This window comes from Engystomops pustulosus, chromosome 1, assembly GCF_040894005.1.
Source record: "Engystomops pustulosus chromosome 1, aEngPut4.maternal, whole genome shotgun sequence".
NCBI lineage: Eukaryota > Metazoa > Chordata > Amphibia > Anura > Leptodactylidae > Engystomops > Engystomops pustulosus.
In genome coordinates this window covers 47,586,599-47,601,904 of record NC_092411.1, presented here as the reverse complement: position 1 = coordinate 47,601,904, position 15,306 = coordinate 47,586,599, and the positions used below count along the sequence as shown (strand labels likewise).

Genomic DNA, 15,306 nt, shown 5'->3' with positions numbered 1-15,306 from the left:
CTGATTGACATCCCATGATGGGATAAGGTGTAAAAAGAAGACAATGGGGCACATTTACTAAGAGTGTAGGAAACTGCACTAAAAGTGCTCTGCCCAAGCATAATGCAGGGGGTGCAAGATTCATTAAGAATGTGCGCAAGAAATCATGAATCTGTTGCTTCCTTGCACCGGGCCGACACTAACTTTTTTCTTTTTTGTGGTGCACCTTTAACATAGGGCGTGCAACAGACTTTGCGTGTTACATCTGGCGCATGGTCCGACTGAGCACCGGAACGCCCTCTAATTTGTGTAGCATGGTGCCTAGTGTAGCCGCGCCACAAAAGGGTTGCATGCAACACACTAGTGGCACGGACACTCCTTAAATACCTGTCCAAGCCGTTTCCATTAGAAAGAATGTGCAGAGTCCGACAGAAAACTGGCGCAAAGCCCTTAGTCAACGTGCCCCAATGTGTGCACCAGCAGAAACAGCCACATCCCCTGAGCACCACAAAGTGAATTTGCATAAATATTAAGAAAAGCAAAACTGGAAAAAAATCCTCTAGTGAATTCAGTTTCTTGAGTCACCTAAATAGATATGGATAGTCATTGACACTGACCTGGCCACACGACCCCGCAGATCACCGATCCCAGCTAGGTGCTTCCTGTCCAGGCTTTGTACAGCAAAGCTTGTCCCACTGCTCACCGTGTCCCTGGTTCTTATCTCATTTTCCAAAACCTACAACAGTGAGAAGAAACATCCATCTTTTGAGAACACTAAATTATCAGCCTGTACAACATTACACTGCAATAAAAAGCGGAAATCACAAAATGAAACTTTCCCTTAAATCTGCAAGACATACAGTCCATTATGAAATATATTTCAAGAAAGAATCGATTACCCATCATTGTGAGCTTGTAATGCAACTCATTTCTGGTTCTACCAGGCAGAGTGTCAGTGTAGATTTTATTGTAGAGGCAATCAGGGATTTCATGTTCAAACACCCATAAATGGACACAAAACATGTTGAATAGAGTTACAGAAAATAAAACAAAATCTTTTAATTAGTTAATAAGTTAATACATTTCTTAATTGTGGAGAAAACTAAAATGATAATAAACAACCATATAAAAAAAAAATCATGAAATTTGGACAATTTGGCAAGTTCTGTGAAGCGCTGAGTAATCTGTGTGCGCTATATATATAAAGGAATTACCGTATTATTATTATTTGACAGCATCTGCATGACTTGAAGTGCTATTTCCTTACAGAAACAGCTTTTCAAAAAAAATTCCATTTTGTTTGTGTAAAAGCAGTAAAACAGAAAAAAACTATACTTTTGGTATATCTGTAATTATACTGACTCACATTATAATTTTATCGTGTTATTTACTGTTCCGTGAGAAGCACAAAATCAGTAGTTAAAACAAGCTCTATTTTTGTGTTCACCTCTAACGAAAGATTTAATCAAATATAATCATGATTTCATTTCAAGCCTAAATAATGACACCAATAATAAACGCAATTCTTAAAGAGAACCCGTCATTCAAAATAACCCCCCCTAAACTAAATATATATTCATAAACTGCCATTAGAGAGCATTGCCTCTATCTTTTCATTGTCCCTCTACATGCCTGTAAACTTAAGCAATGAGGTCCTAAAGCTGTATGCAAATGACCTGTGAGATGTCCAATGAGTCATTATCATATTCAAGCTGTCCAGCTTATTCATAAGTGGGAGGTACAGCCACACCCCCAGTACATGACTGACAGCTGCTCCATGTAATGGCTGCTCCATGTGCTTGCTGGTGGTCACGCCCCCTGCAGCCTGTGTGTGCATGTGTGTGTGTGTTTAGGAGAGATACAACAGCTCCAGGCTGCAGCCATGTTATAGCAGAACATGTCAGATTCATGTGTTGCTGATTTCTGTGTATCACACATGTGTATTAGGAGGATGCAGCATGTCAGCAGATAAAGCACAAACACCAGCAATGCTTTACTATACATTACACACAGACATGAGCAGGGGGAGGAGAGGGGAGGGGTAACAGGGGTGACATCACTGCCTCTCACCATGTGGCCAGGCTCATTTACATAATAAAGAATAGATGATTTTATAATGATTCATGTATGAAATAGCTAGATAAAGGCTGGGATGGGATCCTTGTGCGCTGCTCCAACAGGTAGTAGTGACAGGACTAGTGACACATAACTGAAGACAGATGTGCTTTAATGCACTGATAATGAAAGGTCCTCTTGTAGGTTCAATCAGACCAGATCATTGAGGGTTAAAATGTGGAAAAAGATCGATTTGTACATCTTTGACATTAGACTTGGAAGTCAGAAATGCACAACCTGTGAGCCTAGGGTCAGCTCCAGGTTTCAGCAGGCCCCTGGGCAACAGAGCCTCAGTGAGCCCCTTTGCAGTGAACTCACATGGCGGCATAAGAAATTAAAAAACTAAAACAGGCCCTCATGGTTATTTTATATATGCCCCCTCACACCCTATGGATTTAGCAGATTTACCCCCCCCCCCCCTCATCCCCATGAATTCCTTATGTACAGCCTTATGTGGGCCCCTTCAGCAGCTCTGGGCCCTGGCACTTGCCCAGGTATGTTCAGAGCTGGTTCTGGTTTTAATCCATTAGTGTTTCCATTCTTACACTAGTGATGTAAGTGCTCATTGGTAAAGGGGCCTGAGGTAGCGATGGTAACAATAACAGTGCCCCTACACATCCACTGGGCTCTGGAGCAAAATTACACATTTCTCCATTCTGAAGGACAGAACAAGGAGTCTATATCTCACTGATAAGCTTGCAGCACTGATTACCATCAAATTTGAATACAATTAAGGGGAACATGTTACATCTGAAACCCCCCAATCCAAACAGTACCGTATAGACTATCCAAGTATGCCTTAGATGTTTTTATAGATGCTATGCGCTGAAGCATTTCTTTAAAATGACCTAATGTCTCTCCTGCGATCCAGTCAAGGAGGTGGGGAGCCCAACCATGCAGTCAAGCTACCCCGCCTCCTCTCAGCTGCTTAGATGCCTAACCCTGCCCCCTTCTTGCACCTCACTTTCCTTCTCAGTGTGATGCACCTGTAAGGTTGGCGCTGGTCCTACACTTAGCCCATTAGTGCTGGCCAGCTTCACTGATGCACCATGCATGCGCCATCCTCCACTCTCTCTATGACAGGATCTCCGGAGAGACAGGACATGAATAATAGTCATTTTGAAGAAATGCTTCAGCACATACAAGCTTTAAAAATGCCTAAGGCATACTTGGATAGTCATCTATAGGGTACTGTTTTAGTTTTTTGTGGGGTTTCAGGTGTGTCAGGTTCCCTTTAAGACTCTCTGCATCGTCTTCCTCATTTAAATCTACTGCTCTACCTGTGGTCTCCATTCTGTCAAAGACTAATATCCTTTATAATCTGATCTTCTGCATCCAAGAGTATAAAACTACCTTTTATAAATAGAAGAACCCCGAAATAACACAAGAGCGGAGCAGAATTATACAGCAGATACCCGCCTGTAACTGCCCTGGTTCTGACAATGGTTGTGTCCGTAACCTGAAAGAAGGTGTGGCCACACCAGACTGTGAGACCTAAGCAGTGGTGCCTCCCATAATGGCCCAAATTGCAGAAATATAAAACTCCTATGAAGATGTTAAAATTGAAAAGGACCCTACAGGACCAATCCCTTTTTCTCCACTCCAAAAGCCATAACTTTTAATGTTTCCATTAACACAGCCATATGGGGCTTATTATCTATGGAATACATTCTAGAAGCATAAATTAATATTCTGTGCATGTGCGGAACCAAAAAGTTTATCCATTTTCTTGCAGGCTTTGTCTTTAGAACCTTCATGATGTGATACATATGGCACATTCCCTTTCTTCTTTGAAATTCTTTGATTTAGTACAATAATTCAGAAACCAAATTTCTCATTTTGTTATGTCTTAATAAAAAACTACTAAAAAACGACGTAGCAATTAATTTTTTTTCTTAATATTTCTGCCCCCCCCCCTGGGTGTTTTAACCATTGAGGGGTGTACTCACTCATACATTACTAACAATCTGCTTTCCTATCAAACTCACCAGCAGAATGTAATACGTTTCTTAATATGACTCCCCTGGGCAAGACAAGGGGCTTACAGCTGTTGTGTCAACCAATCAGCTCCCTCCAATGACATAATGGAAGGTGAATATTTAGGCAAATATGGTGGGTTCCATGCACCACCTATATTTAGTTGCTGTGGTCAGGCTAACTGTTAGCATTGATAAATCTGTGGGCTCTCTACACACAGCTCCTAAAAACTCATTTGTTTAGGCAGGCCAATCACATTCCCAGTTCTCTGATCACAATTACTATCCCTATAATAACCCCTGTGTGTTTAAACCTTTTTTTTTAATCAATGGACGAGCATATTAGAATTATAATTTTTGTCATTTTTAAAATTAGTCTTTTTAATTAATTGTACAAATGTGTTGGATGATCTACTGAACCTATGTTGAAGTTGTGACTCCTAAATTCAACTACATCCAGCCGATTAAAACTGCATGTCTGCCAACTTCTCAAAGGTAAAAGAGTAGAATTCCCATTCCCAATTTTCAAATCTGATATACAAATGGGGTGAGATTTTCACTGTTACTATATGTGGGCGTAGAGGGACGCGGTGTCCTATGAAGGGGGTGGGTATGGGGTATTCCAGGCCGTGTCTGCATTCTTCTGAGAAACCAGCAAATGAAAGGTTTCACGTAAAACAACACCAGGTCTGACCTGACGGCCCGCCACATACATCAACAGGCCTAAGCCTTTTAACGTAACTGGCCAACGCGGAAGGGGGGGGGGGGTGGCCACCATAAACTATCATAAGTATGGTACCTCTCCCCCATGGAGTATGCAATATTATACCTCAATATCTCTGCTCAGTTGCTTGATTATTTGTATGACAGTCTGCATGTGATTTTCCAGCAAGCGTTGGGCAGTTGAGTCCCAGTGTTGGCCATGGTTTCCTCGAAGCATGGATACATCCTCCTTTATCTTGAAGGCTTGCTCTAGGAGGATACTTGTGGTCTTTTCTTGATTTAATAATCTGTTATCTAATAACTCCACCCGATGACCTGGAATTGCTGGCAAGAAGGACTGTCCCCTAAAATACAAAAGAAGTGAAAAATGAACTGGAGATAAATTGCTGAGAAATAAGAAACTACTCTTGTCACGCTAAAAGCATAAAATTGTTCACAATCTACCATATTAAACAGATTTTACATACAACATTTGCATATAAGGGACAGCTAAAGGGATTGTCCATGAATTTTCCTATAATCAGCATAGGCTATCATTATCTGATTTTGGGGAGTAAAAGACCCCTACAACACACATCTGGTTTGAGCCTGCAAAGTAACTCAGCACAACAGAGTGTATTTAGAGGGAAGAAGATGGCCCTGTGGTCTGTATAGTGCCCATGCCATTACCAATTCAGCTTTTATTAAAGTAAATGGGGGGGAAAGCCACTACATAAAACATGCAGCCATCTGGAAAAAAAAAGTAAATTTTACTTAATACTACTGTTAGATTTCCTTTAAGGGAATTTCAGAAACAAATCTGCCACATGTAACTGCTTTATATTATAAAAGTAACCGCACAGATCCCTCCACGCCAAATTCATTACAAAATCAAGGGAAATATCTGTGTTGAACTGTTATGTAATAGGTGCAAACCCTACATTTAAAGGGAATATACCATTAAAATCCAGAATAAGAAACCAGGAACACTTACTCATAGATCCAGGCACTGTGACTATGGTAATATACTTGCTTACTTACTTAATTTGTTATCCATGGCATCCTTCTTTCTAAAATCAACTTTTAAAATTCTACTAATGAGTTTGCTTTATGCTCTGGGGGGCGTTACCAGAGCCCCTCTGTGCTGTAGCTTCACAGGCTATTGCATAGTGCAGGAGTGAAATTTCCTAAGCCAGAGGGAGGGTGGAAGTGCTCAGCGTAATAGCCTGTACAGTCAGAGCACATAGGGGCTCTGCTAACATCCCTCAGATCCCTTGTGGATCATTAGCATAATTTGAAAAGTTGATTTTAGAAGAAAGGAGGCCATGGATAACAAATGTAAGAAGATTACAATGATCTTGAGTAAGTGCTTCTTGTTTGATTTTGATGGTAGATTTCCCTTAATTCTGCCTTGTATTTTACAGAGGTTGTCTCCTCTCCCTCTGTCCAATCTTAACATAGACTAGTGGAGAAGATTTATGAGACCTCTGGAATCACTGCACACAGTATCGAGAATCGTGCAGGCTCCATAGTTTTAATCTATGTCTGAAAATCCCTCCTGTTAACATTTTGTTTCCGCTCTTCTCTTCTATTACTTTAAGTAAAATGAATGTGATATTCAACAAGGTTGCTGGAGCTGTGATGGAGCTAATGAGAATCCAAATTAATTGTGCTAAGTCTTGAGACTTGCTGAGCTGGTGATAGAAAAAGACGATTCTCACAATAAGGGAACAGGTTTTATTAAGAATTATTGCACTCACTGTTATGGTCTGCACATGTGCAAAGCAATAGTATAACTGCAGTACAGCTGTATAAACCTTAAAAGAAGCCTACCAGTAGGATCCTACCTATTAAGGTACATCTGATGGTAGGTTTCTACTAATATGCTACGTCATATCTTTTACTAATTCTATAACACGTTCTAACTTGATCTACACTTTATATAACTAATATTCAAATTTTTGGCAGAGGCTACTGGGGCGTGGAGTAGCCTCTCCAAGCTGTAGGAGTAAAGGCTACTCCACGACCCAGTAGCCTCCGCCATACTTCCTACCTGTGGGTCCTTGACATTCCTTGTTGTGCTCCTACTCAGCACCAGCTTCTTTAAGTTCTGTGCATGCACAGTAACCCCTCCAGTGCTGACAGCTGCCAGGATATGTGCATGCGCTTTGAGCAAGAAGATACTGTAGCTTTAAAAATCCGGTAGGGAGAAGGACCGTACCAAGAACGTGCAGGTAGGAGGGATTGCAGAGGCTACTGGGACGTGAAGTAGCCTTTGCTCAGAGAGGATACTCTACGCTTTGGGAGTAGCCTGGGACAAGGGATGGGTGGGCGTGCCAGGCAGCCGGAAGCAGTGAAAGCAGAGGTGCTGTTCCCCTGTAAACAAACAGGCACAGGAGATCGGGTGCGCCGGAGCAGGCAAGTACAGTTTTTTTTAACAGCCCCCTACAGCACACCTTTTTATGAAAGTTGGACAACCCCTTTAATGGTTGAGAATTGACCCAGTCATAAGCAAACAAACAAGCCATGCCTGGCTGTTTACAAACTACACAGCTGAAAACTGTAAGATACATTCAATAAAAGAGAGCAGGCATAATAGAGGACACAATTGTTATTATAATATTATCATAGCCAGACCTACAGCAAATCCCAAAACCCACACACCACCATCCAAGTTGTTGTTGTTCAGTCCAACCAAACGCTCAAGAAAGAGGAATTGGTGTTTGACCATGAAGTAAGTTTTGATGTACTGCCAAAGGTTGACCTTGTTTTTTTATGATCTGGGGAAATTTTATACGTTTGGTGAGTTGCTCCTTCTGAAGGACAGTGTTTATCCTGCTTCCATGCGGAACAGATATTCAAGCTTGGCTGACACAATGAAACCAAATTAGGATCCGCGTAAAAATGAAGTATACTCTTGCGAGTAGCACTGCCCCAAATAGCCAAAATACAGTTTTCAGATTTAGAGAGCGTTGACTGACTTCCACCTGACAATATGTTAAAAAGAAGTTAAATTCAAAAAAATATGAAAAAAAACCTGAGAAATATGGTCTGTAACTAGGCCCCATAACCTTTGAGATGGGGCACATTCCTGAAAAATTATGATAAATGTCAGAGTCTCTCATACTACACTTGGCACAAGAAAAAAGACTCTAGAGGAAAAATACACAACTTAATGGGGCTTATTTACTAAGGGTCGCGGATTGCACTTTTATCGGACTTTCCGACCTTTTTTGAGGATTGCGCAGCTTTGACAGGTAATTAACAGGTTTGCGCTGGGATTGTGTCGCACGTGATTGGATTTTGGCGCAACTGTGCTGGCTTCCATGTCAGAAAAATCAGGACATGGGCCGTCAGGGGATCCGACTGAATCGGACTGAGCGTGGGATTTAACTTTCAAATTGTGTCACAAGATCCAGCACTTACATGCACCACGAATATGAAGGTGAACTCCGGCGCACCTGAGCGGGGAAGGACACATGGAGGATATTGGGCGCACGATCTTAGTGAATCGCAGCACAGGGCATTATTGTCAGACAATGCACTTTTGGGGAACTTCATCGGACAGGTAAGTTAATGTGCCCTAATATGTGGTGTACTATAGGCTCTGTGGAATATTAACCCCTTAGTGACCACCCATACAAGTTTTTATTTCGGTCACTAAGGGGCATTAGGCTCGGCCGATGATCACTTGTTCATGTCATATTACAGTATTATTAAAAAAGGTAAAAAAAAAAAAAAAAACACAAAAAATAAATAATAAAATTAATCAGAATTCCCCAAAAGTCCCCAATATTGATGAAACAATATAAAAGTTTAAGTAAAAAATCACAACACATTAGTTATCACCAAAATGGCCAGTCCATAAAAATATAAGTACAGTTATTAACAGCGGTTAACCCCGTAATGGAAAAATGCGCCCAAATGTCAGAATCTCCACTTTTTTGCCATTTTGCAACACCTAAATCTTTAAAAGTTATCAAAAGGTCGCCAGTCCCCAAAATGGAAGCATTGAAAACGTCATCACGTTCTGCAAAAAATTACACCTTACACAGCTCCGAAGTATCAAAATGTGATTAGTGATTAGAATATGGTGAAATTAAGTATTTTTCTAGTTCAATAGGCTTTAAGTTTAAATTTGGTATCACTGTGATCATACCGACCCAGAGAATAAGTTAGATGTGAAAGATGAAAATACAAAGCCCGCAAGAATCTTACGCAGATGTGTTTTTCTTAATTTCACAGCATTTGGAATTTTCTCCCACTAAACAGTACACGGCATGGGAAATAATATACCGTCAAGTAAAATTTGTTACACAGAAAATAAACCCTTATTCAGCTTTGTACACTAAAAAACAAAAAAGTTATGGATTTTTGCAGGTGGGGACCAAAATTAGAAACGAAAAATTTAAAAATTCCATTTGTAGCAAGGGTTTAAAATGCCCCTATACCCCTTAATAAAAAAGTTTACAAAATGGTGTTGTCTGGGGGAAATGGGTTTCGGCGACATCAGAGGCTCCTCAAACATGTCATTGAACCTGAAAGCCAAAATCAAAATCTGCCCTACAAAAGCTTAATAGCTCCTTCCTTTCTGCACCCTGCCATGTGCCCAGACTGCGGGTTACATCCACATATGGGGTGCCTCGTATTCGGATTAAATTTGAGAATTTTCTTTCATGGGCAAATCCCTTAAATAACAAAATTTCAAATAAAACCTTCATTTTGTTTTATTTTATGTAAAATATTTAAAGGGTTAACAAGCTTCCTACGTGCTGTTTTGAATAGGTTGTGGGGTAACATTATTAGAACAGGGTGATATGTGGGTGATTTATATTAATGCGACTTCAAAAACCCCTAGATAAATAAAATGGTTTCTAAAATAATTAATTTAAATATTTTCTTGAAAATTTGAAAAAATGCTGTTCACCGTATATACTCACGCATAAGTCGGCCTGAATATAAGCCGAGGCTCCTAATTTAACCACAAAAAAACTTGGAAAACCTATAGGGTGGAAAATGCATTGGTCACAGCTTCCCCCAGTGTAAAGCCAGCAGCCCCTGCCCCATTATACAGCCAGCAGCCCCTGCCCCAATATACAGCCAGCAGCCCCTGCCCCATTACACAGCCAGCAGCCCCTGCCCCATTATACAGCCTGCAGCCCCTGCCACATTACACAGCCAGCAGCCCCTGCCCCATTACACAGCCAGCAAGCAGCCCCTGCCCCATTACTCTTCCAGCAGCCCCTGCCCCATTATATAGCCATCAGCCCCTGCCCCATTACACAGCCAGCAGCCCCTGCCTCATTACACAGCCAGCAGCCCCTGCCCCATTACACAGCAAGCAGCCCCTGCCCCATTACACAGCAAGCAGCCCCTGCCCCATTACACTGACAGCAGCCCCTGCCCCATTACACAGCCAGCAGCCCCTGCCCCATTACACAGCCAGCAAGCAGCCCCTGCCCCATTACTCTGCCAGCAGCCCCTGCCCCATTATACAACCAGCAAGCAGCCCCTGCCCCATTACTCTGCCAGCAGCCCCTGCCCCATTATACAACCAGCAAGCAGCCCCTGCCCCATTACTCTGCCAGCAGCCCCTGCCCCATTATACAACCAGCAAGCAGCCCCTGCCCCATTATACAGCCAGCAGCCCCTGCCCCATTACACTGCCAGCCAGCAGCCCCTGCCCCATTATACAGCCAGCAGCCCCTGCCCCATTATACAGCCAGCAGCGCCTGCCCCATTACACTGCCAGCCAGCAGCCCCTGCCCCATTATACAGCCAGCAGCCCCTGCCCCATTATACAGCCAGCAGCGCCTGCCCCATTACACAGCCAGCAAGCAGCCCCTGCCCCATTACTCTTCCAGCATAGTTTGGCTTTTTGTGCTGAAAAACTTGGCTTATACTCGAGTATATACATTCAGAATCTTTCTAGCATTGTAATAAAACAAAAGTACACAAAATGACACCAACACAGAGCGGAGTTATGGTAAATGTTCATTAGTAATTATCAGTTTGAAAAACTGAACATTTAGAATTTTTAAAATAGCTATTTTTTCCAAAATTTTTGGCAAATTCACCTTTCTTCATATATAAATTCAAAATATATCAACCAAAATTTCCCATTAACTTGAAGTACAACATGTCACGAAAAAAACAATTGAATAAGTTAAAGTGTGCTAAAAATATTACCGGATGGCAGGTTTGAAAAATAGTCCTTGATCATAACGGCACAAATGAGCTTAAAGGGGTTTAATTAGGGGTGGTTATAACTGCACATGCTTTTTATTCTGTTTCTACTTTTAAATTGCAACATTTAAACAGGACCTGTCACCCATTTTATCGGCACAAGGAGCTCCTAGTGCTTGATCAAACGCCGCAGTGTTAAAGTGATAGCGTTACCGGAAACCTCCAGTAATGCTATCTAACACTGCGGCGGGGGACAGTGTAATTGTCAGACAGCTTACAAAGCTGTCCGATGTATTCATGAGGGGATGGGGTTGGGGCGTGGCTAGGGGCGGTGACTGCCACCTAGCGGGTGTTTTTTAATCTGTGGAATTTCTTTCTTTTAGGAGAAAAAAAACTAACATTTTTAATACAGTTTTTGTTATGCTAAACAACTTTTGTGAAGGGGGCATCATTTTCCATCAGTTGTTCCTAGCATTATTGTCAATCAACCTCTGCAGACATAATTCATATATGCAACCAGATCCCAATTATAGTGATTGGCCTATGCTAGATATCTGTCCCCATATTCTAAGGATAGGGCATCTATAACATTTAGGTAAAAAAAATCCCTTTCATAATCATTTACTAATATTAATAAAGTTTTCATAAATATAATAATAATCCTACCCAGTCAATGGTAAGGACTTGTACAGTATTATAAAAAATGACAGCAAGCAGTGTTCTTACCTGTCAGGGTAGGGGACAAGCTGCACAGAGTTCTCTCTTGACATTTTACTCTTCCAGTATTTTTATCTGGCAAAAATAATATACAAATAATAATTTATCTTATCATCAAAATCTATTGATCCCAGTGTGACATGAATCAGCTCCGGACCTCTGCAAGCCTTGTAATACCAAGAGAAAGCCTAACTATAGTCTTCAGAAACAATTACACATTAACTATTAATTATCAAGTCTCTGGAGGAGGTTAGAGCATATCTCCTGTATGCATGGAAGCACAAGGTAGTGCACAAGGTCAGCAGGCAGATGCTGGAGATACTGGATCTTAACTCAGCAATGTATTTAATCTATCTATCAGTCACATATCTATCTATTATCTATATACACTGGGTAAGAAAAGTATTCAGACCCCTTTAAATTTTTCACTGTTTGTTTCATTGTAGCCTATTGGTAAGATCAAAAAAGTTCTTTTATTTGCTCAAAAATGTACACTCTGCCCCCATCTTGACAGTTTTGCTAATTTAATAAACAAGAAAAATGGAAAGATAACATGGTCAGAAGTATTCAGACCCTTTGCTGTGACACTCAAATGCTGTCAATTTCCTTCTGAGATGGTTCTATTCTTTCATTGGTTTCCAGCTGTGTTTAATTAAATTGATTGGACCTGAATAGGAAAGGCACAAACCTGTCTATATAAGACCTCACAGTGTATGTCAGAGTACATGAGAATCATGGGGTCTAAGCAACTGCTGAAGGAGCTCAGAAACAGAATTGTGGCAAGGGACAGATCTGGTCAAAATTAGAAGAGAATTTCAGCAGCAATCAAGGTTGCTGAGAGCACAGTGGCCTCAATAATCCTTAAATGGAAGAAATTTGGGATGACCACAACTCTTCCTGGACCTGGCCATCCAGCCAAACTAAGCAATCATGGGAGAAGAGCCTTGGTGTGAGAGGAAAAGTAGAGCCCCAAGATCACTTTGGCTGTGCTCCAGAGATGTAGTAGGGAGATGGGAGAAAGGTCCACAAATTCCACTATCACTGCAGCCTCCACCAGTCGGGGCTTTATGGCTGAGTGAGATGACAGAAGCCTCTCCTCGGTGCAAGACATATGAAAGCTGCATACAGCTTAACACATGAAGGAAACCCAGACTATGAGAAATAAGATTCTCTGGTCTGATGAGATGAAGATTGAACATTTTGGTGTTAATTCTATGTGGTATGTCTGTAAAAAAACAAGCAATGCTCAGCACCTGCCAAATACAATCCCAACAGTGAAACATGGTGGTGGCAGCATCATGCTATGGGGTTGTTATTCAGCTGCAGGGACAGGACGAAGGAAAGATGAATGAGGACAAGTACAGAGATATCTTGGATGAAAACCTGTTCCACTGGAAACCTCTTGAGGTCAGACTGGGTCGACGGTTCACCTTCCAACAAGACAATGGGGCACATTTACTAAGGGTCCGCGGACTGCACTTCCGTTGGGTTTCCCGACTATTTCCGATTTGGGGCACATTTAACAGGGGTTTTTGGCGTACGCAATCGGATTTTGGCACAATCACGGTGACTTTCATGTAACACAATATTGGGGGTGTGGCCGTCGGACAACCCGACTGATTCAGACTAAAATCAACACATGCAGGATATCGGGCACACGATCTTGGTGAATCGCGCCGGGTTTCATCCTCGTCGGACAGTCCGGATCAGGGATCACGACAGGACTGGGTAAGTAATTGTGCCCCAATGATTCTAAGCACAAAGCTAAATTATCTTAAGTAGTAGCTGGTTTTTTTTCACACATACTGCTTAAAATTCACAAAAGTTCAATCTTAGTCTCATCAGAACAGAGAATCTTATTTCTCATAGCCTGGGAGTCCTTCATGTGCTTTTTTGCAAACTGTATGCGGCAGGGCAGTGCAGCAGTGATAGTTGCCTTTGTGGAACTTTCTCCTATCTTCCTACTGCATCTCTGGAGCTCAGCCACAGTGATCTTGGGGTTCTTCTTTACCTCTCTCACCATTTTTTCCCACAATTTCTTAGTTTGGCTTGATGGCCAAGTCAAGGAAGAATTGTGGTCGTCCCAAACTTCTTCCATTTGAGGATTATGGAGGCCACTGTGCTCTTAGGAACATTGAGTGCTACAGAAATTATTTTGTAACCTTAGCCCTTTGTAACGTTAGCCAGATCCCATGTGCTCTGCCATGCACTGTGAGCTGCAAGGTTTTATATAGACAGGTAGACTAAAAAGTCTATCCATCTATGTATCTATCAATCTATCTGTCTGTCTGTCTATCTATCACATATCTATCTGTCTGTCTGTCTATCTATCTATCACATATCTATCTGTCTTGTATCTATCTATTCATCCATCCATCTATCAATTACCTACCTATCAATACATTTCTATATCTTATATCTATTTATCTAATTTCCATCTTTGAAATATTTTAATATATTGATATTGTTATCTGGTGTGCCTTTTCTTTCTATTTTATATTGGAGGCCTTCTGTCTGTGCTTTTTTGGTCCTGTACCTGTTAATTAGTGTTTTTTTTTAAGGCTGCTCTGCTCTATCTATCTATCTCATATTTATGTATCTCATTTCTAGCTTTAAAACATATTAATGTATTCTGTGAACATGCCATAAATTGAAAAGATAGAATAGACATCACATGGCATTTATTACAAGCATATGTGCCGATAACTATGTCATTGTTATCGTATTTTGAACATCAAATCCCTACATTTTAAAGATCTCTGCTTGCTGTGAGTAATTGGAAATGTTCAGTTCCTACAATCAGTGACTAAAATTTGTTCCACATGTGGGACTTATTGGGGAAATATGTGCAGTCAAAAAGATATTATCTTGGGAAAACTGGTTCTTTTCAGTACAAAATCATCAGCAAAGAGGAAGTGAGATGGAGAAAGGTTAATAGAAGAGAAAGCAGTGAATTATAAGAAATAGTTAGTTGTGTTAGTGAATAAATGTGTTTAGGAGAAGCAGCGTTACCTCCGCTCCGGGCTCAGCACAGATTGTGGTCTGCCTCACTTATCTGACTCTACTGCAGCATTTCCTGGAGACAACAAAGTAACCAAACTTGTTCTGTGTATGGAGAAAACTTTCTCTTATCTATTACACAAGAAGTAGCAGCAGCAAGAAGCCTCAGTGATCAGCACAGATATATGGGGGCCATAGCACAAGTCCTCAGATAGAACTATATCATGATGTATAGACAATTACCTGTATGTATGAGCAGGTGACAGCTCTGGCATGTCACTCCCAGGCCCGGATCACCCCCAGCCTGGCATCAGTCACACCCCTCCGTCCATGGCTTGTGTTTACTGCAGTTACCAGGCTACAGGAATGCGCCTCTTACTCACTGATCCATACAATAGAGCAGTCTATTGGAATTGTCCCAAAGTGATATCTGAGCACTCTTATGACAGCATGGAGTGACCCTGTGACTACTGAGATTAATGTGTCACTCACCGCACTATACCCAATATTTTATTTATGGAAAGACTTAACCCTAAAAGTTTAATTAGATTCATTGTGTTTCCATGTGATGTAGTAGAGCTGAAGCCAGGTTTAATGATAAGGTGTCTATGCCTAACCCAACATCCTGATG

The 15,306-nt window shown here is 41.3% G+C and overlaps 1 protein-coding gene across 3 annotated transcripts in view; it reads right to left on the bottom strand.

Moving 5' to 3' along the window:
* Positions 1–15,030, bottom strand: part of FAM81B (family with sequence similarity 81 member B) — a 44,850-nt gene extending 29,820 nt beyond the window's left edge. The window contains exons 1-5 of one of the 3 annotated variants that reach the window (XM_072139789.1): positions 14,919–15,023; positions 14,688–14,751; positions 11,685–11,750; positions 4,900–5,137; positions 597–715 (exon numbers count right to left, since the gene is read on the bottom strand). In XM_072139789.1, the coding sequence (XP_071995890.1) occupies positions 597–715; positions 4,900–5,137; positions 11,685–11,728 (401 nt within the window). In that variant the 5' untranslated portion in view covers positions 11,729–11,750; positions 14,688–14,751; positions 14,919–15,023. Of the gene's footprint in view, positions 1–596; positions 716–4,899; positions 5,138–11,684; positions 11,751–14,687; positions 14,781–14,918 lie in introns of all 3 variants that reach the window. The other 2 variants (XM_072139798.1, XM_072139781.1) reach the window with 2 other exon arrangements.
* Between the last annotated feature and the right edge of the window lie 276 nt (positions 15,031–15,306).